The 22,864-nt window shown below is 49.8% G+C and overlaps 7 protein-coding genes across 7 annotated transcripts; 4 read left to right on the top strand and 3 right to left on the bottom strand.

Moving 5' to 3' along the window:
- Positions 1-104: 104 nt before the first annotated feature.
- N7481_000148 (uncharacterized protein) lies at positions 105-2,084 on the top strand (the record flags this gene model as incomplete). Its single annotated transcript, XM_057259367.1, has 1 exon — positions 105-2,084. The coding sequence occupies one exon, from the start codon at positions 105-107 to the stop codon at positions 2,082-2,084; it is 1,980 nt and encodes a 659-aa protein (XP_057127199.1).
- Positions 2,085-3,057: 973 nt separating this feature from the next.
- N7481_000147 (thiamine transporter TPC1) lies at positions 3,058-4,118 on the top strand (the record flags this gene model as incomplete). Its single annotated transcript, XM_057259366.1, has 2 exons — positions 3,058-3,297; positions 3,393-4,118. The coding sequence occupies 2 exons, from the start codon at positions 3,058-3,060 to the stop codon at positions 4,116-4,118; spliced, it is 966 nt and encodes a 321-aa protein (XP_057127198.1).
- Positions 4,119-4,503: 385 nt separating this feature from the next.
- N7481_000146 (tubulin alpha chain) lies at positions 4,504-6,449 on the bottom strand (the record flags this gene model as incomplete). Its single annotated transcript, XM_057259365.1, has 7 exons — positions 4,504-4,970; positions 5,036-5,539; positions 5,619-5,690; positions 5,763-5,850; positions 5,922-6,075; positions 6,153-6,211; positions 6,435-6,449. 7 exons carry the CDS (start codon positions 6,447-6,449, stop codon positions 4,504-4,506), a joined length of 1,359 nt encoding a protein of 452 aa, XP_057127197.1.
- A 596-nt stretch (positions 6,450-7,045) lies between these two features.
- Positions 7,046-12,040, bottom strand: N7481_000145 (uncharacterized protein; the record flags this gene model as incomplete). The annotated part of the gene is made up of 13 exons (XM_057259364.1): positions 7,046-7,265; positions 7,329-7,808; positions 7,860-8,481; positions 8,533-8,597; positions 8,648-8,698; positions 8,757-8,828; positions 8,884-9,007; positions 9,054-9,558; positions 9,622-10,337; positions 10,398-10,631; positions 10,681-11,187; positions 11,240-11,771; positions 11,828-12,040. 13 exons carry the CDS (start codon positions 12,038-12,040, stop codon positions 7,046-7,048), a joined length of 4,341 nt encoding a protein of 1,446 aa, XP_057127196.1.
- A 1,931-nt stretch (positions 12,041-13,971) lies between these two features.
- Positions 13,972-14,694, top strand: N7481_000144 (DUF4396 domain-containing protein; the record flags this gene model as incomplete). The annotated part of the gene is made up of 1 exon (XM_057259363.1): positions 13,972-14,694. One exon carries the CDS (start codon positions 13,972-13,974, stop codon positions 14,692-14,694), a length of 723 nt encoding a protein of 240 aa, XP_057127195.1.
- Positions 14,695-15,879: 1,185 nt separating this feature from the next.
- Positions 15,880-17,668, top strand: N7481_000143 (uncharacterized protein; the record flags this gene model as incomplete). Its single annotated transcript, XM_057259362.1, has 3 exons — positions 15,880-15,927; positions 16,195-16,371; positions 16,430-17,668. The coding sequence occupies 3 exons, from the start codon at positions 15,880-15,882 to the stop codon at positions 17,666-17,668; spliced, it is 1,464 nt and encodes a 487-aa protein (XP_057127194.1).
- An 897-nt stretch (positions 17,669-18,565) lies between these two features.
- On the bottom strand, positions 18,566-21,445 carry N7481_000142 (Mechanosensitive ion channel family; the record flags this gene model as incomplete). The annotated part of the gene is made up of 1 exon (XM_057259361.1): positions 18,566-21,445. The coding sequence occupies one exon, from the start codon at positions 21,443-21,445 to the stop codon at positions 18,566-18,568; it is 2,880 nt and encodes a 959-aa protein (XP_057127193.1).
- Between the last annotated feature and the right edge of the window lie 1,419 nt (positions 21,446-22,864).

The raw sequence follows: 22,864 nt of genomic DNA, 5'->3' as shown, positions 1-22,864 counted from the left end.
AGTCAGAAGGGTCCATCGTGAGGGGCTAGCGACCTGGGGCCAATTTAAGAACTCAACTCCTGACCGCCAAATTCAAGTTAATCAACGAAAACGACCTCAGGAGAATGAAGTTCAACACGCGCCCTGCAGCTATAACCTTGTTCTCAGATTTGGGAAGCGCCGAGGACATTGCGTCTCGTCTGGGCCAGGACCAGCAACTCTGCCGTGATAGAAAGCGACCAAGCAGCCTTGTCCTGAAGCTATTCAAAGCACCACCGGAGTTGTTAAACGATATCTCAGGGCATCTCACGCCTCAGAATGAGCTGGTTGAAGAGCTTCGAATAGATCGATGCAGGAGCATCATCGAAGGGATTAAGGACTGCCTGGACCAACTCGATAACCCCAATGCAGACGAGGCCGAAGCTATCGCTGCACGTCTAAGAGAAGACCAACAGCTATGCCGAAAAAGCAAAGTCCCTAGTACTCTCGCCTGTGGTCTACCAAATGCACAGTCTTCTCTCTTTGAAGCAATTGCCTGGCATCTCACACCTCATGTGGACGTTGCCAAGGCCCTTCGATTGAAACGATGCGAAAGTATCATCGAAGGGATCAAGGCATACATCGGTCAACTAGATCGCATCGAAGGTGATGTTGATGAGGACTCCTTGGTCAATGGGACTGCACATATTCCCAAGAATGAAGAGTTTGAGGCAGCGCTCAAAGTCTTGAATTATCTTCAGGCAGATGAATCGGTGTCACCAATCACGCTCTCAAGTCCCTTGGCGGAAGTCTTTGTGGCCATTCGGGGGCAAATGTCATTAAAGAACAACAGCCTCGTCGAATATGCCAAAAAGGTACGCGGTGATAAGGGCGAAGTTCAAAAGGCGAAAACCCGGCGATGCTACATGTGTCGCCAGAAGTGCAGCATTCTCAACGTCCACGACTTGTACCCCTCTCTGTGCCGCCCCTGCGGGGCCTTCAATCTCGGTTCTTCAAAGCTGTCACTGCCGGAGAAGTTGGATCTCACCAGAATGACTGCCCTTGTCACTGGTGGAAGGATCAATCTTGGATACCATACGGCTCTGAGACTGCTCCGCTGTGGTGCAAATGTGATTGTGTCCTCCCGTTATCCTGGCGATGCAGCAGATCGATATTCCAGGGAAACCGATTTCACGGAGTGGGAATCAAGACTAAAGGTTGTCGGTGCTGACTTTAGGGCCGCACAGGACGCTTTTCGGCTCGTCCATGTGGTAAAGGACCTGTTGAGGTCCTGGAATGGAGAAACTGGGTCGAGCGAGCAGAGAAACCTTGATATCCTGATTAACAATGCGGCACAGACCTTGACAGACCCAGTGAAAGCAGAAATGATAGCCATATCTCGTGAAGGCCAATTAAAAGACCTCGCACCCGTCAAGAACTTGTTAGCAGGTCATGCAAGCAATGCCTATCAGCCCAGAATCAAAGGCAGTGCGCAGGAGTCTTGGATCTCGCGCATTGAGAGTGGAGGAGATAAACTGCAAATCGACTATGGGAACAAGAAGGAAGAGAGTTCCACGACTCATAAAGGCCTCCGTATAGAGGGTGATCAAAATCTAAAGAACTCATCATGGGTGCAGTCTCTCCAGGAGATCCCGTATGAAGATCTCATCAATGCGCATTCCGTCAACGCCTTTGTTCCACTGATTCTGTGTCGCGAACTTCTCCCTTGCATGGGGGCCGATGATACGAAATCGGTCACCAAACCGCTGGGGTATATTGTCAACGTTTCGTCGCGAGAGGGAATACTCGAGGATTCGCCCAACTCACCTAGCAAAGCCGGCCATCACGTCCACACGAATATGTCCAAGGCAGCAATCAATATGATCACCGAAACAGAGGCAATGCCGGCGTGGAGGAATCGCCGTGTGGCTATGAATTCAGTGGATCCTGGGTACATGAGTGCTGCTCCCGAGTGCCAGAGAGACGACGGGTGCCCCATTGGTTTTGAGGATGGCGCCGCTCGTGTACTATGGCCGATTGTTGTTGGAGAACGGGAGGGCAGGGTGATCACAGGACGCTTTCTGAAGCATTTTGAGAAAGGAGCAGCGGTGATTAGGCGAGGATAGTGATCAAAGTCACCAAAGGCTTGCTGATTGATTATGATATCATTTGATGAAGCGAGAATTCATGTGGTCATCTCCAATAACTGGTTAGTCGAGCCAAGTGAGAATCAGTTAAGGTAATCTATAGTTGATGTGAGGGTTTGAAATGAAAGTGTAGATTTTGTGGCTATAAAAATTTCCGTTTGGTGTAGGGAAGAATAGTATCGGGTTATCCCCTGGTCTTTACAACAAGATATGACCAGCAAGCCATATAGGTATGGCCTCAATTTTCTGTTTGATGCTCACCCATGCATCTATGGCAGTCTCGTTAATAATGGAGGATCAAGAGAGAAAACTACCGTGAGTGTCTATTGTCGAATAGAATGATTTGAGCATTCTGAAATAAATCTTGGAATTAAAGTGTGACTGCTAGTGAGTAAGGACTGCTTAAGTGCTCACTGAGCACATAACCAACGATGATCACTGACCCTGACTCTACGAGCAAGCCTTGCATGCAGAGCTAAAAGCGACCGTCTGCCTAGGTCTCTTGTACTAGGAAGCACATTAGGCAGTGGACTAGGACTCTATAGTGTAATAATCATTCTTTTGGCCTAGTTTAACGCATACTATCTCCATGCTACTAGTAGTGTTTGTCCTCTGTGTGAATGGAATTAGATAGTAAGATATATAAGAGGTTCAGGTTGATTCCCATGATATCTCCATATCTCAACAGTATTGTGATATTATCCACTGGCAGTAAGCATGCGATCGAAACACTGTGCTGTATATATACTTCCTAGCCCAATTAGGAAGGCAACCAATGATTACGAATATTACTCAGCACATATCGACACCTCAGGCCCCACAATCCGGAGTTACGTAAATCACCGCGATCTCCATTCCATTCGCCCCCCGGGAAAAGGTACCACTCCAAATAAAAAATAATAACACTCCTTCTTGCACATACCTTACCATGCCCTCTACCTGATTCTCGAACATGTCGGCTGGCGGCGAACATCTCAAAGATGAGGGTTCCAGGCGACAAGTTATACTGGCCGGCGGTACGGCCGGCCTAATCTCACGCTTCTGCATTGCTCCGCTGGATGTCGTCAAGATCCGCCTGCAGCTGCAGATCCATTCACTTTCCGATCCGGCCTCACACCGGACGGTCGTGGGGCCGGTATACAAGGGGACCCTTTCGACAATGGCTTCCATTATGCGCCAGGAAGGTATCACGGTATGTTACTCACTCACCTCAATTCCACCTCAATTCCACCTCCACGGGAAATCAAGTCGGGCTAGTTTAGTACTCACACTCTCTCTTCACTACAGGGACTATGGAAAGGCAACGTCCCCGCAGAAATGATGTACGTCTGCTACGGCGCCCTCCAATTCACCACATACCGGACAACAACCCAAGCCCTATCCCAACTCGGCCCATCATACCGACTACCACCATCCGGCGAGTCCTTCATATCCGGCGCCGTGGCCGGCGGAATCGCCACAACTGCAACATACCCACTAGACCTACTTCGCACCCGCTTCGCCGCCCAAGGGCCCGAACGCGTCTACAAATCCCTCTACTCATCAATCGTCGACATATCCCGCAACGAGGGACCGAGGGGTTTCTTCCGCGGATGTTCGGCAGCCGTGGCCCAAATCGTGCCGTACATGGGTCTCTTTTTCACGGCGTATGAGAATCTGCGGCCAACCATGGCCCAGTGGGAATATTTGCCTTTTGGCACCGGTGATGCGGCTGCGGGTGTTGTTGCCAGTGTTATGGCGAAAACGGGCGTTTTCCCGCTCGATCTGGTCAGGAAACGCCTGCAGGTTCAGGGTCCTACGAGGACGAAGTATGTTCATCGGAATATTCCGGAATATGACGGGGTTGTGAGGTCTATCGCTATGATTCTGCGGACGCAGGGCGTCAGGGGGTTGTATCGGGGTTTGACGGTTAGTTTGTTTAAGGCTGCGCCTGCTAGTGCTGTTACAATGTTTACGTATGAGCGGGCGTTGAAGTTCATTCAGGAGATGGAGGTTGCGAGTTGCGAGGCTTGATTGAGAGAAGAAGAGGAAGACAGATCTACATTGCTGCTTTTCTATACACGAGCATATTATGGCGTTCTGGGATCAATTGGGCTGGTTGCTTTGATTTGATATTGTACCACTACTACTAGACTTCACTAGATTATCGGAATTGGGTTAGAAACTTGAAGAAATGTGCATCAACTGTATTTTGAATTCCACGCATCCAGTTAAATAGTGTCGACTGTCGTCAGGCACGAGGGTGAGAAAAGAGAAACGCTGTTTGGGCTGAAACGAAAGGGGGTGTCGCAGAAGAGAGATAGGTGAGGTGGGTAGATCGGGCGTATATCCAGATAGACAGATCGAAGAATCACAATTTCATACGTGCGAGGTTAGGATTCGAGCAAAGCAAGTCCGCTTAGTACTCGAGCTCCTCCTCTTCCTCCTCGATCGAGTCGCCGGCGACCTCCTCGTAATCCTTCTCCAGAGCTGCGAGATCCTCACGAGCCTCAGAGAACTCTCCCTCCTCCATACCTTCACCAACGTACCAGTGGACGAAGGCACGCTTGGAGTACATGAGGTCGAACTTGTGGTCCAGACGGCTCCAGGCATCGGCGATGGCGGTGGTGTTGGACAACATGCTGACGGAACGGTCGACGTTGGCCATCGCGGTGTCGGGGACCTGCACGGGCTTCTGGTAGTTGATGCCCAGCTTGAATCCGGTGGGGCACCACTCGACCAGGTTGAAGGATGCCTTGGACTTGACAGCGGAAACGGCCTGGTGACATTCCTGGGGAACGACATCACCACGGTACAGCAGGGCGACGGCCATGTACTTGCCATCCTGGGGATTGCAGACAACCATCTGGTTGTTGGGCTCAAAGCCTAGTGTCACATTGTTAGCATTTTCAACACTACACCGGTGGAGGATATTTAATGGCAAAACATACACTGGAAGGTGAGGTCCTGGATCTTGAAGCTCTCGTGGCCGCTGCGGTTGCTGCCAACGACGGGAGCGTACGAGATCAGAGGGTAATGGATACGAGGGAAGGGCACCAGGTTAGTCTGGAACTCGTTCAGGTCGACATTCAGGGCACCGTCGAAGCGCAGACTGGAGGTGATGGAGCTGACAACCTGGGCAATAAGGCGGTTCAGGTGGTCGAAGCTGGGACGGGGAATATCCAAGTTGCGACGGCAGATATCGTACACGGCCTCGTTGTCAACCAGGAAAGTACAGTCGGAGTTCTCGATGGTGCTGTGGGTGGACAGAACGGCGTTGTAAGGCTCGACGACGGCAGTGGAAACGCGGGGCGAAGGGTAGACGCAGAACTCCAGCTTGGACTTCTTGCCATACTCGGCAGAGAGCTGCTCGAGCAGAAGGGCACCGAAACCGGAACCAGTACCACCACCGAAAGAGTGGAAGACAAGGAAACCTTGCAGGCAAGAGCAAGCATCTATTGCGGGTTAGTTTTCCGATCATGGGCGTGGGTGGGCAACCGGGGGAGGTTGAAAGAAAGGTGTGTCCATGCATACCAATCACGCGGCGAATGCGGTCCAGGACGTCGTCAACGAGCTCCTTGCCGACGGTGTAGTGACCACGGGCATCTGCATGGAACTAAATTAGCTTTCGGCTCATGTGTGCTCAGTCCCTTGGGTCCTTGTATGAGGTGCATGTACAGTTGTTGGCGGCATCCTCCTTGCCGCTGATCAGCTGCTCGGGGTGGAAAAGCTTCTTGTAGGCGCCGTGGCGGATCTCATCGACGGGCTATTTGCATCACAGTCGACCGTTAGCTCTTGTCCTCCTTGTTCCTGCGAATACAATTCATTTCTCCATACCGAAGGGTCAAGATCAGCAAAGATGGCGCGGGGAACATATTTGCCGCCGCTGGTCTCGGTATAAAAGGTATCGTAGGAGCCCTTGGAGCCGACTTCATCGGCACGAGACTCGTCGAAGAAACCCTCGGGGGTCAAACCGTGCTCAAGCTGGTACCTGAGGGGAAGATTGACAAGGATTAGCATGGGCACACTGAATCAACAACAATAACAACAAGCGGTGAAGAAACCTACAGCTCCCAGGCGGCGTTACCGAGTTGGATACCGGCCTGGCCGATGTGCAGGTGCAAGATCTGAGCGATTGAGGTTGATTAGCTTGAATCGGGGGCAAAAGGAGCTGGAGGGATTGTCAACTGCTAGAATTGAGGGACCGGAACCGGGGCCATCGCATCCATGGACACGGGGGGTTCAGGGGAGGAACAAGTGGGGGAGGGGTGGTGGTGGTAGTGGTGGTGGTGGCAGTGGCAAGGTGATGGGAATTGAGATGAAAGCTTGAACAGGGAAATAAGGACATACCTCTCCTCGGACCATGGTGAATATCTAGTAGAGTAGAGTAAACCTTGGAATCAAGAACAGAGCAGAGTTAAGCAGAAAGGAAAGAAAGTGTTGAGGAAATCATGTGGGGCGGAGTGGCCCCTGAAAGCACGACAAACTGGCGGTCACGCGGGGTTTGTACTACTAGTAGAGTAGTGTATAGTAGTAGTAACTATAGTCAGTGGTTATTTCTGGTCAATTAGTAATTGAATATAGGTAGAATAATAGATAAATTATAGATACCAGGGAAAGAAATAATTAGTATAATATAACTACAAGTAGTATAGTTTTGCCAATGTGACGGTTACAGCAATTGGCTTATATTTAAGAAATAATACTAATAATAGTAATAGTACCGAGTATGAAATGAAGATCCAAAGGCATAATCAAGTTCAGATCTTAGATCAATTGCAGAACGTGGGAGCGTTGAGCCACCTAATCCACTAGTATTGAAAATGTTGGTTGATGGCTAACTGATAAGTTGACCTTACATATTGCCACATGGAAATTCCAACCAGAAGAATGTTGTTTTATTGATTGAAATTAGGAGGGATCGTATACCTTAAACATGAATGTATTATTTCCCAACGGGTCTATTCGTCATGCTTCGCACGATAGAAGGCTTGGAACTCCGACGGGCCTTCTAGCAATACCTTCGGGCTATCAAACTCCACAAGCCGTCCATGTCTCATCAAAGCAACACGATCGAAGTTTTCAATATATCGAAGACGATGAATAACCGAAATCACTGTCTGGGAAGCAAATTCCCGTTCGATTATGCTCTGCATGGTGGCTTCAGTCTCCCAGTCGACACTAACATTTCGATTTCTATGATCAGAACAAGGATGTATAGCTCGGACATAAAATAAAACATACCTGCTGGTCGCCTCGTCAAGAACCAAAATCGGACTCTTCATGACCATTGCTCGCGCAAGTGCTAGCAGTTGTCGCTCCCCTTCTGACCAATCCGATACGGATAACTGCTGATCCAGTTCTCCTCCCCCGGGTGTGTCGCCACAGACCTTCTTCCACAACCCAACGGCTTCTAGTGATCGGATGAGGCTTGCATCAGATATGGGACTATCTTCAAAGCCGCGGTCAAGGTTGAACCGAAGCGTTCCTGGTATGAAGAATGGCTCTTGAGGAACGACGTTGATTCGAGATCGCACAGCACCACAGGGGAGTGTAGATAAATCTATACCGTCGATCTCTATGTTGCCTTGCTTTAATTCGATCATTTGTAACAATCCAAGAATTAAAGATGTTTTGCCGCTTCCAGAAGGGCCACAAACAGCGATTTTCTCCCCTGACCGGACGGCTAAGGACAGGTCCTGAAGGACCGGTGGAGATTCAGAGCTAAGGATCAACATTAGCTAGGTCACAAAAGAAGCGTAGTGGGAATCTTACTTGTATGAAGCCGTGATTCCTCGGAAAGAGACATTTCCAATGATAGGCCAATTGGGCGGCACCGGCTCTATACGGCGTTGATCCTGGTCCTCCGACGGTGTGTTCTCCATGAAGTCCTGTATACGTGAGACGGCCCCGATTGATGTTTCTAACTTCGTCCATGATTGAATAAGGTGCATCAAGTCCAGATTAAAGCTTAAGATTAGATTCAGTGCGACACCAATCGCACCGGGACTGAACTTGTCTTTCAATGAGACGACCAAGGTGACAAGGATGACGGCTAGAGCCATGACGATACAGTCAAGCACCAGTTGAAGCCATTGCTGAATGCAAAATAGCATATAAAATGGCTGCTGCGACTGATTGAGAAGCTTATCGAGACGGCCCTTGAAGGGTTCCTGCCATCGCATAGCTCGAATAACGGATATTCCCTGCATTGTCTCGACGAGGTGAGTGAGAAGAGGTGCCTTGGCCTCGATATCCAGCAGCCGCACTTGTCGGGAGGTTCTGAGGTAGTATCCCTGCACGAAAAAGAGAATGACTGCCAATATTGGAACGGTTACGGTGAGATATTTACCCATCACGCAAAGAATGACAAGCTCCACGACACAGTTTGCCAGGGCTTGAAATAGTTAGAGTGCTCTATATGATATCTTGGTAGTGGATTGCTTACCGACGCTCGAATTTATGGATTCATTTGGAAGATCCAGATCGATGAGCTCTAGGTCTTGGCTAAATCTTTGGTTTATGGTCAGACTACTCTCTGGGATGAACAGCAGGCTACTTACCTATTTGTTGTCAATCCGGCGTCGACTTTCTGGAAAAAGCTGAATGGTGCTCTGGTTTGATGAGTTGGTATCAGACGGCGTAGAACTATTAGAATATGACACCATGTACCTTAATGTAGTTCTTAACAAGTGGGAATGCATGGAAAGTCCGGTATTGTTGATCGCTTTCACAAACAAGGCCCTTGAATGGATTGATTAGCAGACATACACTAGGATAATGAGAGAGGAGAGCCTACCAAGCTCCAATCATGAGTGTAGTGAGTGATAACACGAATATGACTGAATAGATTCCGATATAAAACCCGATCTTCTGATTTGGATGACTATCATTGGCATTCGACCACTGCTGAAGCCACACAGCTGTTGGTGGTTAGCATTATCCTGATCATAGTGGAGGAAGACGCACTAGAGAATGTCTCAGAGAAACCATATAGTGCAACACATAATCCGACAGTAAATACGACTATCCAGCCAGCCGACTGGAAGTAGAACACATATACGGACCAACTCCCGTCTCGGCGAGCCATATTAGCACCAGTGTCATTTTCGGGAACCGCCTGGAGCATCTCAGAGACGCTGGTCATCTCGGTAGGCTTGTCGGTGGGGAACCTCTGTGTTCCAGATTCTTCGGTGCTTTGGCTTCGGCTATCTTCTGGTATGATGGCGCGCAACTGCTCGTATGTCCCAGACCTTGACAGTCGGCCGTTGTCTAGTACCAAGATCTCGTCTGTAAACGGGAGAAGGCGATTGTTATGAGTTGCAAGAACAACGGTCCTGCCTGCCTTTCTGAAATGGCCATCTGCTGCCAGCAGCCGTGACGAAATCGCAGCTACCGATCTAGTGTCGAGCCCGCTGAATACATCGTCGAGAACCAGGACCACTGCTCGCGAGTAAACAGCGCGGGCAAGAGACTATTTCGGAAGTTAGTTTCAGGCCAAATTATCTAGAATTTTAATAGGATTGGATTCACGTACAATGCGCTGTTTCTGGCCTCCGCTGAGCGTGATACCAGAGGTTCCGGCAATGGAAAGATCACCACCAGAGATACTTTGCAAATCTGTCTTCAGCGAACAAGCCCAGATCACAAAGTTGTACCACTTTTCATCGTATGATGCCGGGCCAGTGATATTCGAACGAATAGTGTCGTTCATGATCCATGGCGTTTGGGGGCAGTATGCGACTGTGGAGTTGAATGGGGAAATGGAGCCTTTCTGCAGAACTGTCTCCCCCAGGATGCTTTCAAGGAATGTGCTTTTGCCACTTCCAACGGACCCTATAATTGCTGTAATCATGCCTTTTCTCAAAGAAATATTTAAATCTCGAAGGACTGGCTCGGAGTCCTCTGACCAGGAAAAGCTGGCGCCACGAAGTTCAAGCACCGTTCCAGCTGAGGGTGTAGAGGAAACAGCGTTCGATTGCAGCTCAATACCATCAGCCCCCAGGAGAAACTCCGAGTCTTCGTCTAGCGGTACCTGGGCGCAGTATTTCTCAATGCGATCAAAACACCCGACCGACTGCCATAATCCCGGGAGAGCCTGGACAAATACGAGAAGCGGGTAGGTCATCAGAGAAATAAGGGATAGAGAAGTGAATGTCCGATTTGAAAAAAGTGAGTCGCCGCCAGTAGTCACCGCTATCAAGGAAAATATCACGAATGTTGCATATGGAGCCAGTGTGAGAGGCAAATTCGCTGCAAAGGTTTTGTTAGCAATTATTAATTAAGGTAACCATCCTAGAGGGCAGAGCCTACAGATTGCAATTTGCCAGAGAATGAGGACTCTGAAGCGCTCTGAGGCTTTCAGCTCTTCTCTTCGCAAGCCTGAAACACTGTCAAACAGCTTATCACTTATGCCTAGCATTTTGACAGCCTTCATGTCATGCAGCATGCTGGATACTACAGTGAGACGTGCTTGAACACGCTCAATCCACCTCAGCTGTGCACCGCATGACGTTTTGGATAGAGGGAATGTTGCCAGTATCGCGACTGTAGTGTGTCAGTAAAGTTCGTCTCCCTCGCGGTATAACAAACATACGAGACGAAATGACTGTCGGTATCAAACAGGCCACACCAAGCTGTCGCTCCAAAAGGAAGATTGCGATTGCCACCTGAATGGGGGCCATCCAAGCTTCATGAATTCCACGGATTCTGTAGCTGATGCGCTCCACATCAGTCGATATCAGCGTGATAGAAGACTTGTCCTTGAAGTCTCTAGCTTGAAGCTTGGTTGTCTGTCGGTAAACAAGAGATATGAGGCCTCCTCGAATCATTGTGACCATACGAAGTGTTTGGCGCCAGTAAGCAGCCGTCGATATCGCCATTCCCATATAGGTTATAACGTATGCCCCAACCAGTGCAGGGCCATGGATCCGATTCTCCTGGGTTGAAGGCTGACTTATGAAGTCGATTGTCGCGGAAATTAGGAACGGCTGGCAGAATTTGAACCCTGTGAGACAAATTTGAGGGATTATCGCGCTGACGAATGGCCCGAGATAGGCGCGAAATGTTGCCCGTAGAAGGCGATTTCTACCACTGTAATTTCCTTGCACAGAGCCTTAGTTTTGAGCATATACGGGAAGTTGTTGGGGACTCACCCTTTTTCCATGCGGCATGTAATTTCTTCTCGGCGGGGATACCCTGAAGGGCAGTATCCACCTCAGGCATATCTTTCAACGAAATGATAGTTGAGAACCCGCTCCGAAACAAAGGTAAAACCCAGATGAAGAAACTCCGAACCCAGAAGCTCGAAGTACTTTCTTTGCTGGGTTCGCGATAGGCAAGGCGTATGACTTGGGTTTTGTGAATGGACTCCAGACACAATACCACGACCGTGCCAACCGTAACCAGTGTCCACAAGGAAGCCTGGGTATAAACATCAGGCGTGAGAATCCACAGAGATCTCATTCTGGGGGCAGCGAGTATGCTGGACAGGAAGAAGTATATGACCATTAGATCTGATGGTCGGACTGAGCGCTGATCCTCCAACCATGACAGCAATAGAGAAGCAACAATGGCGAACAACTGTAGCAAGCTGGCGGCGAGTGCAACTTTGGTATGTAGAATTGGAGCCTGGAGTTGGAAAGCCAGAAACGAGACGTGAAAGGAAAACAAGCACGCGAGGGCAATCTACGATCATACTTAGCTCTAATGCACTGTGACAATGGGTTTAGTAGTATAGTTACAAGCTTTGCAGTCGCCAGGTGATGGGAGGTGACTTTTACGGGGGCTCGAAGAAGAAGAGGAAGCCTCAGAAATGCAGACACCAGGAAAACTGCCGCTGGCAACAGGGCGAAAAAAACATCCTCAAAAAGCAATGTAAAGTCGAATGATCGACACTGACCCGTAACTCGGGGGCCAAATCGATCATCGCTGCCAATAGGACAGGAAAAAGCCATGGCCGAAAGGTGCTGAAAACAGAAATAACAGAGAACAACGAACAGAGCGCGGGGCATGGTCAGCCCTTTGAACTCTTGCTAAATACACTAGTTTGTGCTTACTCTACTCAATTGTGTCGGAGAATCTGACGAGCCTCTACTCCGGATTCCGAGCTCCGATGACGCTAGGCTGCGCCAATGTAGCATTCGCCCGCGGCGAATGCTTGATGCTTATTGGCCCCACGCGAGTTTATCAGATTAAGACTCATCTGAGTGGGTTTGACCGTTGCTGCCTTATCAGGCTGTAGGATAATACACTGGCATGGTGGGGGAAGTGAACGTGCTAACGGCTACGCAAAGGAGAGAGGCGATTACAGCAATCGACGGTGTTCCCTATAAGGCTCTGCCAGTCCATCTGTGGCGCTATTCTACCTGTATGAGCTTCTTGGTCCTAACAATTCAGGGTACTGAATATGATACCAAGTAGTATAATGTACATCTCTAAATCTGGCTATCTACGTCACTTACCGACTCCATACTAGCGCCAACTAAGTACTTTCCCGTCCTGACTATAGGTATTCGCAAGCTAATTGTATTTGAACAATAGAATAGTCTGTGTCAAAGTTTGTAAAGCGAACACTAGTAATTTTGAGACACTGTCGCCCTAGCAGAAACATTGGGTCGTTTGCGGCTATGGAGCGCCGTGGGCAATGAAAGTAGTGATCTGATGAGAGAGGAGATCAGAAGGCGAAACTGTCTAGACAATGCACGGCGACTTGAATATCTCAGGCAACAAGCCTCAACAGAATGGGCTCTTTCAAATTAACTCATCGATTTGTAACATCCATGTTGAAGTCGTGCCATACCTTTGCCGCAAAGTCCTCATACATAAGGATCATCAATTCAACCCTAGCAATACCTTTAGCCACATCCAACGCCTTTTCAATTCCTTCCGTAGAGCCTGCCACTTCCGTGAGCTTTTTCGAATGAGTTTTCTGCCTGGGCTGTGTTGGAACGTAGAATGTTCCGTGGAACGAAGGCACATATTCGTTTCGTAACTAGAATACCTGCCCTTTCTCTCACTACTCTGGAATACTACTATACTAGCATTATTTAGACGGGATTTACTATCCTAGTTGTGATTTTCTTTGCTCAAACAGGCCTGCTGATTTCCTTCGAATTTTATCTGGATTTTGAGAATATACTATAGTATTTTGATAGAGATCTAGTATTTTCAAACTATTTGAGTATTATGATACTACTAGTATGCTCTTGAGGGTATCCAGGTGGTTCAAGTTCAAGTTGAAGTTCCAACTTGAACTTGAAGGTTGGAGAATGAGCCTCACAATATGTATTTCATATCACAGCTAGTAGTCTTACTAGTAACTACTAGTACTACCTCCAGGGCTCTGGGAACTTGAACAGGATTGAAACTCCAAAGTTCAAGTCCGCAGTGCGTACTTGGAAATATTACTAGTAGTAATGAATCACGGAGCCAGAGGGATGAATCATTTTTATTTAAGCTTGAAAGAACACATTTTTACTGACCTAAATAACCTTGGAACATGAAGCCGGAATTCTCCCGCGTCCGTGCTTGTGGGGCAATTTTGCATCCGCTGCCCCTTGATTTGGCCAAATGATATTTACGAGTACATCGAGTTGGGCCTCTTACAAATTCAACAGAGTAGATTGAGAATATATACTATACTAGCTCTTATAGCCCGCTCAGGATGCTCATACACATTTTGGCCATTGACTGTATCCCAATTCCTCCCTGGTGAGCCGCGGCATCCGAATGAGCCATTTGTGCGTGGTTCTTGCCAAGTCGACGGATTCTCCAACAGCAAATCTCACGCTTTTCAACAAGAGTCTATAAAAGACCCTGAGTTGGTTCTAATCTGAAATAAACCAGGGCACTCGACTCGAGACTCTCACTTAAACCTTACCACAACATGATTCGAGTTCAAGGATCCCATTGTTTCCGACCACGGAGCTTTGCACCCCTGCAGAGCTCCCTGGGCTACTATCGCTTCCTTTCACAAACCTCGCCAGGCTATGGCTGTCACAAACAAACCCCCTCGTCTGCAGAAACCCCGCAAAAAGGAATTAAGGATAGTGCACCCTCGCCGACTTCATCGGTGCTACGCTCGGCCTTCTGGTCGTGCCGCTCCACATGGCGACGAGCCGGGATCAACACCCTCCGCTGTTTGGTCGGGTGCACAGTCGGTGATTTTACAGCCCTATGGACTCTACAATCCTATTACCCCGAACTGGGCATGAATAGCATCATGCTTGCCTCAAGTATGTATTCTCCGAAAGCGAAGCGCCCGCGCAAAAGTTTACATGAAACGTGGTCGGCTAATCCAGGACGGAACGGAATAGTGGCCTCGGGCATCACGACTTCGATTATTCTTGAAACGGTACTGTTAAGACGTGGTGCCGATCAATTGTCTTGGACGATGGCGGCGCGGACCGCGATGGGGATGAGTATGGTTTCGATGATCGCGATGGAATTGGCGGAGAACGCCGTTGACTATCACCTCACCGGAGGAGTTATTGCTCTCGACGATCCCAAGTTTTGGATGGCGGCGGTCTTATCGATCGGTGCGGGCTATCTTGCACCACTGCCATATAACTATCTCCGTCTGCGAAAGTATGGAAAGGCATGCCATTGAGGAAGGGGTGAGATTAAAGGGAAAAGGCATGTCCTAGCGAGCCCCGCGAAGAGAGAGAAAAATTGTACGATAGTTACTCTGTAGTATTAGTGTAGATAGATACGAGTATCGAACACTCCGACCCCAATCCCACTGCATCCTCCTGTTGGCGGGAAAAGGAAAGGGACGACCGTTTGGTTTCAGAGTTTCAGATGTGTGGCAGAATCTTAAGAAATCAGAACATCCGAACATCATTTCTCGAAAGGGCCAAAAGTTCATCACAGCTAATAATCATTGGGAAAGACCCTGATATTCCGTCCCTACGGTTCTCCGGTGGAGGTGCCGATCACTTGTAGCAGGTTTACAAGGCCCGAGTAAATCTGTCCGGAAGAGATGCGATCGTCTTTTCTTCAGGTTACATCGCCTGCAGTGATGGGCGGTTGACCTATCGGCTGACTCGAACCAGAACGTTTTTGAGGTCAAATCGACAGAGATGATATGACAGTTTGAACGGGACACCGCGTGGCCTTTCCGGCGTGCCTGAGCAGCTGCATTCGTGTCGTTTCATCGTAACCCTAGAAGCCACCTACTTGGACGAGTCTTTGGAGTGGGCGACGCGGCCTCCGCCCCTCGTGGGGTTTCCTAAAGCGTTCCGCCTGACAGATTCCGCCTTGACTCGTCATCTCCAGGGCTATAAAGGTGCATGAACGCCGGAAAGGATCAGGATTCGAGATTGTCTACTCCGTATGCCCCGTATCTTTATATATGATACAAGTAGGTACTACTGCCTGTGCCATCGAGGATATTGCATCGACTTAACGTTCATCCTGGGCGTCGCAGTCCTCTCCTATCTGGCGGCAGTGGCTTGAACGCCAAAAAGCCTACGTGGCCATCATTGGTGCTGGTCGCCCCACTGGCTCCATTTTCTGACGATAGCCTTGGAGCCCGGTAATAAAAAAAGATGCGAGATCGCCGCATGACGACGTGAGAACGGAGACACTAGAGAGAAAGGCGGGATTAGTTCCAGTTCCAAGCCAGGAGTTCAATTTCTGCCCCTTCACCCTCTCCCAACCTCACCCTCAACCTCAACTACGAGTATACTACTAGTATCCATGTCTATGTCGGGATAATCATCCCTTCCAAACCCTAAATACTCCGAGTCCATTCCCAATTGCAATCGGCTCGCCCTGGGGGCTCTTCGACGCCATGCAGATCCTCTCGTGCCAGCGGAGCAGAACCACCATTCTGTTGACGGTTTTTTCGGCATTGGTCTTCGTCTCGCTGTTGAGATTGAACCATTCTTCCGAACATTTCCAACATAATGCTAATATCGAAATCACTCCGGGGTCATTATCACAACCGCAATCCTCAGAACCTTCTGCATATTCCGCGTCATCCGAATCACAATCCGAGCTTGAATCATCACCAGAGCAACCACCACCACCACCACCACCATCCGATCCTCAACCTCAACCTCAACCCAATCCCAATTCCAATCCTAAACCTCACCCCCAAACGCAGGCGCAGGCGCCTCCAGAAAATGAAGAATCAAACTTCAAAACCATCCCGCAAAAGTCGAAAGAACAGCAACCATTCTCCAAACTCGAAAACTACGAATGCAACATCGACCTAGACCTAATCCGCCCCTACAAATCCTACGACGACACCCACGTGAAATACTCAAGATGGGACATCGCCGTCCTTCGAACACCCAACTTCAAAGGATTCTCCCCAAACCTAAACGTACCCCACCCAGACACCGAACAACCAGCTCTGGACCTCGACCTCGCCAATCCAGGCCCAATGGTCCAATACAAGAAACTTCCCCCCCTCATCCTGCAAACCAATCGTCATTGAAGCGCCCGCTCCCGAAAAAGTCGACGCGTCGCACATATACGTTGGATTCGCAACGACAATTGAAAGACTACACGCCGACATCCCGGCCTTCGCGCACTGGGCCTCGAATAACAATCTCCACATGTTCGGTCTACTAGAAGAGCGGGTCGTGGAAGAAGATCTCGGCGACGGAAATGGGACTCAGATCTTTGCGATTGATCGATCGGAGGAAATTGCTGCGATGGAGAAACGCGCGGCTGATTTGGGTATTCGGTTATCCCTCTCGACCTCGCAGGCCGAGTATACGGATCGATACTTCGCGCTTACAAAGATCATGTATGAGAATCGGGATCGGGACGGTGTCAAGACCGAGTGGGCTGTGGTCATTGATGATGATACTTTCTTCCCATCGATGGGGAATATCGTGCGCCGTCTGCGCGACGCTTACGATTCGCGGAAGAAGTGGTATGTCGGTGCGCCGACTGAGAGCTTCGAACAGTTGAAAGGGAATATGTGGATGGCGTTTGGTGGGGCGGGAATTTTCATGTCCATGCCTTTGATTGAGGAGATGATTGGGTCGTTTGATGAGTGTGATTTGTGGAAGGGGCCTGGTGATCAGAAGATTGCGCAGTGTGTCTATTGGCATACGAAGACCAAGTTGACTTGGGATAAGGGGCTTTTCCAGCTTGATATTAGCAATGATGTTTCTGGGTTCTTTGAATCGGGTCGATCTTTGCCGCTTTCGTTGCATCATTGGAAGTCCAATTTTGATGTTGACATGGTGCCTCTTGCGAAGGTTGCTGCGGTTTGCGGTGATAATTGTCTGCTTAAGAGGTGGCAGGTTGGAGATTCGCGACAGTGGTTCTTTACCAATGGATTTTCTTTGGTGAAGTATTCTGCTCCGTTGACGGATGAGGAGATGAATAGTATGGAGTTCACGTTTGAGGAGGACTTTTGGAAGCCGATGGATGACTATGCATTTAGTCTTGCGCCGTTGCGGGAGATGGATTGGGGCAAGGTCTCGTTTCAATTGCGTGATGCTGTTCTTGAGAATGATGGACAGCGCGTGAGACAGATCTATGTTCATGAGCCGGACTTCTTTGACGACGGTCGCACGGAGGTTCGCGAGGTTGTTTGGAATATCATTGAGGAGGAGTGATCATTCCTTGAATCCTGCACGACGCCAACCCGGGGCCAGCTTGAGTCGCCCAGGAGGCATCTCTCAAGTTGACCGTGGCTTCACTAGAGGCAAACCATTTCATTCGAACTCCAGGGCTTCATGGCTGGATCTTGGATCCTCGGCCAACTACCGTGACCTTGTTTGTCCCTGCGGTGTTTGGTGTGAGATATACGATTCCATGCCTATATTTTCCATGTACATAGAATTTTATTGCAATTTAGAAGGTATTAGCATCAATGCCTTGGGTATCTTTTTCACCTTTTCCCATGACTTGTGGTATTGTCTGCCGTACCTTTAGCAGTGGTCGATAATAGGATGAACTGGAAGAGCTTAAAGTTCTCATAGCGTTTTCCAGGCAGTTCGTTAACTGCGACATCACCAGGGCAAGATTGCTGCTAGTAACTACAGGTACGAACAGGTAAGAAATTCTTGGAAGCAACCTTTTTGGAGCCTTATTCCATTAGAACCAAATATAGACAAACCACCCAGAATCACGCTATTTCATCCGAATGCATCAGCCATGTAACTGTAACAAGTTAACACGAAAGAGGGAAAATAATAATAAACAGTAGAAAGAAGAAAAAAGTGAACCCTAGAAAGAAGGAAGGAAAACTCGAACAATTTTGGGATTATCCAAGAAATGACTGTATGTGGGTATGATGTGTAAATGACAGGACAGTAAGGGAAATAATTATCAAACCAGACTGGCTGTAGGGGAGACAGGCAAGCCTGCATGTGTAAATGAAGATGGAATGTAAATGTGATGTACGCAAAAAGCTGAGACAGCCAATATGAGAGAATACGTGAATCCAAATGTCAGAGCAAATCTCCGACTGTTTTGACAGTTCGTTTTAACACTTTTCACCAACAGCCAAATTATTGCATATGCTTCTCATCATGATCATAAACCTGCACATGCGGATGCTGACCCTCCTGCGCGCCCGAAGAAACAGGAACAGGCGCACCAGGCGAAAGAGCGCGCCCAGACTCCAAATCGTTCCCATCGCGACTGACACTGCTGCGATGACGGAAGAAGCGGTTTCTCGCCGACGAAGTTCCACTCCTGACACTGGGCGCGTCGGTCGAAGGCCGACCCTCGTGCGTGGTGGTAGTAGTCAAATTCGACGGGCGCCGACTGCCACGGTGTGACGAGGCAGCGCCAGTACTGGCGCTGGCACTGCGGCTGGTTCGACGCTCTTCTTCTTCCTCGGCGAGATCTTGCATGCGGCGCTCCGAGGCTTCGCGGTTTGATGTGCGGATTATGTCGTCGATGTGCACGGAGCGGTCTTCGAATACATCGCCCATGACGTCGTTTGATGAAAGATTTGCCATTCCCAGGGAGAAGTCGACGTGTTTGCGCGATGTTGAGGCACCGCGGGCGCGGGCGGCTGCAGTGTTCATGCCCTTTCGCAGGATGGAGGGGTGGCGGGCTGCGGTGCCGCTGCTGACGCTGGTGTTTTCGGGGATTGAGTGGCCGCCCGGTTCGCCGATGGGAACTTCTTCGGCTTCGGTGGGATCTTCTCTTTTGAGGGGCGGGGCGACCATTGGTTGGCCGTAGTTGATGTGGACGGGGTAGTCGACGTTGGCGCCTTGGAGGTTCATGCGAGGGCCCTCGATGCCGATCTCTTGCAAGGCGATCATGAGCATGCAAATGAATTTGTTGCGGCGTTGCAGGCGGAGACCTTCATTTTGCCAGTTGGATTTGTAGAAGAAGACTACGTTCAGGGTGACGGAGAAGTTCTCGGTGACGGCGCGCAGCTCGGTGAGAATGTTGCTCTGGAAATCGCGCTTCTCGCTGCGGACAAATTCCAGCAGGCGTTGGCGGAGACCGTCGAGTTGGTCGATACTTGTGCCGTACTTGATGATGATGGGGACGGCTTCGGCGAGGGCTCCGGAACGGCGCTGGTTGAGAATGAAGAGTCCGTTCAGGTAACTATTCGGAGCTTGGACGACGTGGCCCTGCATCTTCTTGAACTCAGTGTATAGAAGAGTGATCTCCTTGACGAAGTAGTCGTCGCCTAGACCGGCATCACCGGCGTTACCGTAAATAGTGACACGGTCACCGACATCGAAGGGGTGCTTGACGAAGACGAAGATGATGGATTGCAGGAATTCCTGTGCGGTGGCAGAGAACAGCCAAGAGAGAGCCAGAATGGTGGAACCAGCAGAGGTGAGGACACCCGCGGCGGAGGTAGAGATCAGCGAGAGGAAGACAATGATAACAATGACGAATACAAAGAACATGAAAACATCGTCCAGCTTGGAAACGACCGAATCCAGATCCTTCAGCGAAGCAGTGATGGATTTGCGCTCACGGCCAATGTCGACACACACAGCTTCCAATTCTTCCATGGAGATATCACCGTTCATGTCGCGATCAAACATGACGAAAGCAGCCTCGGCTTCTTCATTGTTGTCAAAGGCCTCCTTCAAATCGCCGGAGAAAACAGTGTCGAAGCCATCACGGACAAAAGTACGGTAAAGGCGACGGGCGATAACCTGGCAACCCGAGGTGGAACGGAGCAGAGTCAGAATGACTTGGTAAGGGTCGCCGCTGTTCTTGAAGTTGCGACCGGTGAAATCCGAAACGACGCCACCAGCCACATCACCGACCTTGTTACCGACCTTTTCGGCGACCTTTTGGGCGGCGCGACCAGCCATTCCAGCATAGTGCAGCGGAGTCTTGATGCCCGAGCCGGATTGGTCCTGATTCATCTCCTGGAAAGCATCATCTTCCTCCTCGATCTGTGCGCGCGACCATTGGTATAGTTTCACCAAGCTGCCGATCTGGAATTTGTTGATCTCAATGCGGTCGGCGTAGGTGCGCAAGTGGAAACTAATGGCGATCAGCTGGATAATGACCTTTTCGATCAAGTTGAGAATCGTCCAGACGAAAATCACAATAATGATCTTGTTAAGGGTGTTCTCCCAGCTGCGGGTACCCTTGTCGCCATCGACATGGTGGTTCTTCATGGTAGGGAGGAAAGAAATCTCGACGCCGAGCCACCACAGAAACAGGGCGAAGTGAATTTCAAGCTGCTTGGCCAGGTCGCGCCATTTCTTCGCGTTGTTGGTGAAGACACTGGCGATGGCACTGACCACGGGGGGCAATCCTTTTCCAACGATGCGCCCTGCCCAGAGAGTCAACCAAACAATCTCCAGCCAAATGGAGAACCACATCAATTTCACTCCTCCAACACTGGTATTGGGAAACTTGAGGGCGCCGACCAAGAGGGGGATCATAATGAGTAGGACCATGGGGACGATATAGGTGAGATAGCGGACGAGGAAGCTAGACTGGTGAATCCGCTTTACAAAGGCGGAGAGCTTGGTATTGGGACTCTCGGGGGGTTTGTAGAGGGCGGCCTTTTCATGGAGAGGGTTGGTGGCTTCGTCAAACTCATCGACAGCCTCGCTGCGACGCGATCGGGTCCGGCTGATAGAGTGGACGTCGCCATTCTCGCCCGTCTCGCCCTGAGTAGAACGCGATGCGACACGCTCGGCCTGCAGGAGGGTCAAATCATCCTCGAGACGAGTGGCTTGTTCACGGCGGGCGGAGGGAGTGCTCATGGGGGGAGCACCATCGGGATAGAGGGCGGTGTCGACTCTGAGGCTGTTCGGGTTACGCGATTCGGAGGACTCGTTCACGTAAGTACCCTCGTCGGAGGTTGGGGATTCTTGAATGGACGAGTGTTCTCCATGTTGATGTTGTTCTTGGACATGGATGATTCGTTTGTGGTCCACGGGGCTTGACATGGTGGCACCAGGCCAGGCCAGTAAAGAATGTGGGGGAGGGGGGAGTGCCAATGGGTGGCTACGGCTCAACCGTAGATAGATGGAATGTGAATCAGTGGAGGAGGTGGGAGGGAGATGATGTATTAAGGATAAATCAAGTGGAGGTAAACGAGAGTGAGTGAGGGTGGGTGTGAGGGTGAGTGTGAAGGTGAAGGTGAAGAAGGTGAGTGAAAGTGAAGGTGAAGAATACTCATACTAGCACGACCAGCACCAGCACCAGCACCTCCAAGACCACTCGTAGAGCCACCAGGTGAAACCCAGTGGGCCACAGTGGGTCGCCAGTTTAGATGGTCTGGACCGGCATAAATTAAGTCAATTAAGTGGATTGACCTTATCCAGCAGGTCAATGCTGTGCTGTCTCCAGACTACATTATTGTATTTGTATTGTGATGCTCGTACTTCAAGTGAAGCCCTAATTCGGACATCCGCTATACTTGACTCTGTAAAAAGAGAAATCCATCCACGCTGTACAATGCACATGCACAGTGATCTCGGACTACCGTTTAGAGCATCCCTAATTTAATGCAAATTATGTCCAACGCCATGCAGCCACCGCTTGGCAATCTCCACCGGGTGGCGTGGATGGCAAAGGGGCAGCGTATCACAAGGTCAGCTATTTTGAGGCTTGCACTTTGATTACGCCGGTGGCAGAGGGGCAGAGGGGGAAAGATTGAGATTTCACCAGGGTCTAGATTCTATATTTTAGATTCTCTATCTCTAAAGTTTCCTTTCTAAAGCACACCAAATAAACATCCATCCCTAGGAGATCTTCTCAAAATAGCCGGGATTGCCAATCGTGATATCAGAAGTGGGTCAACTTGATCCACCTCGGCACAAGAGACTTACGAGGACGGAGTAGGGTATGTACGACTCGGTGTATTCAGGATTGCGCATGGACTGGACTGCGTACAGTAGACTGCGTAGGCCGTTACTCGGTACTCGTACCAGCAAGCACAACACAGCGGACCCTCCTCCGTACAAGCGTGAAAGAAATCTGCACCTCCTCCACCCCCCACCATGCACCACATCCAATCGATCTCCCCGATCGGTGCACATTTGGTTCCGATCAGCATCATGTCGCTTCTACATCCTGTATGTATGTACATAGTCACACTAAAGGCGGAGTGCAGAAGCAAGCGAACCACTACCTCCCAAGTCGTCATCTGCATCTGCATCTGCACCTTCTGCAATGAGGACGGGACTAGTAGTTGGTCCCAGTCAGTCCCACGCTCAAGATTGGTTGTCGGCAGAGTGATTGGCAGAGGATTGGCACAGCAATTGGGCTGGCCTCATTCGTCGGGTTTGGCGTGCGGGCCCAACGGAGTAAGATCGTCTTGCTTTGACAGCGCCTTTACCCGAGGCGAGACATGGGAAGGTCAA

The sequence above is a fragment of the Penicillium waksmanii genome (assembly GCF_028829765.1).
Source record: "Penicillium waksmanii strain IBT 27052 chromosome Unknown utg000001l:1.0-4852451.0:1.0-4856178.0, whole genome shotgun sequence".
Classification (NCBI taxonomy): Eukaryota; Fungi; Ascomycota; class Eurotiomycetes; order Eurotiales; family Aspergillaceae; genus Penicillium; species Penicillium waksmanii.
The sequence above is the reverse complement of the archived record's forward strand: the minus strand, read 5'-3'. Positions and strand labels throughout refer to the sequence as shown.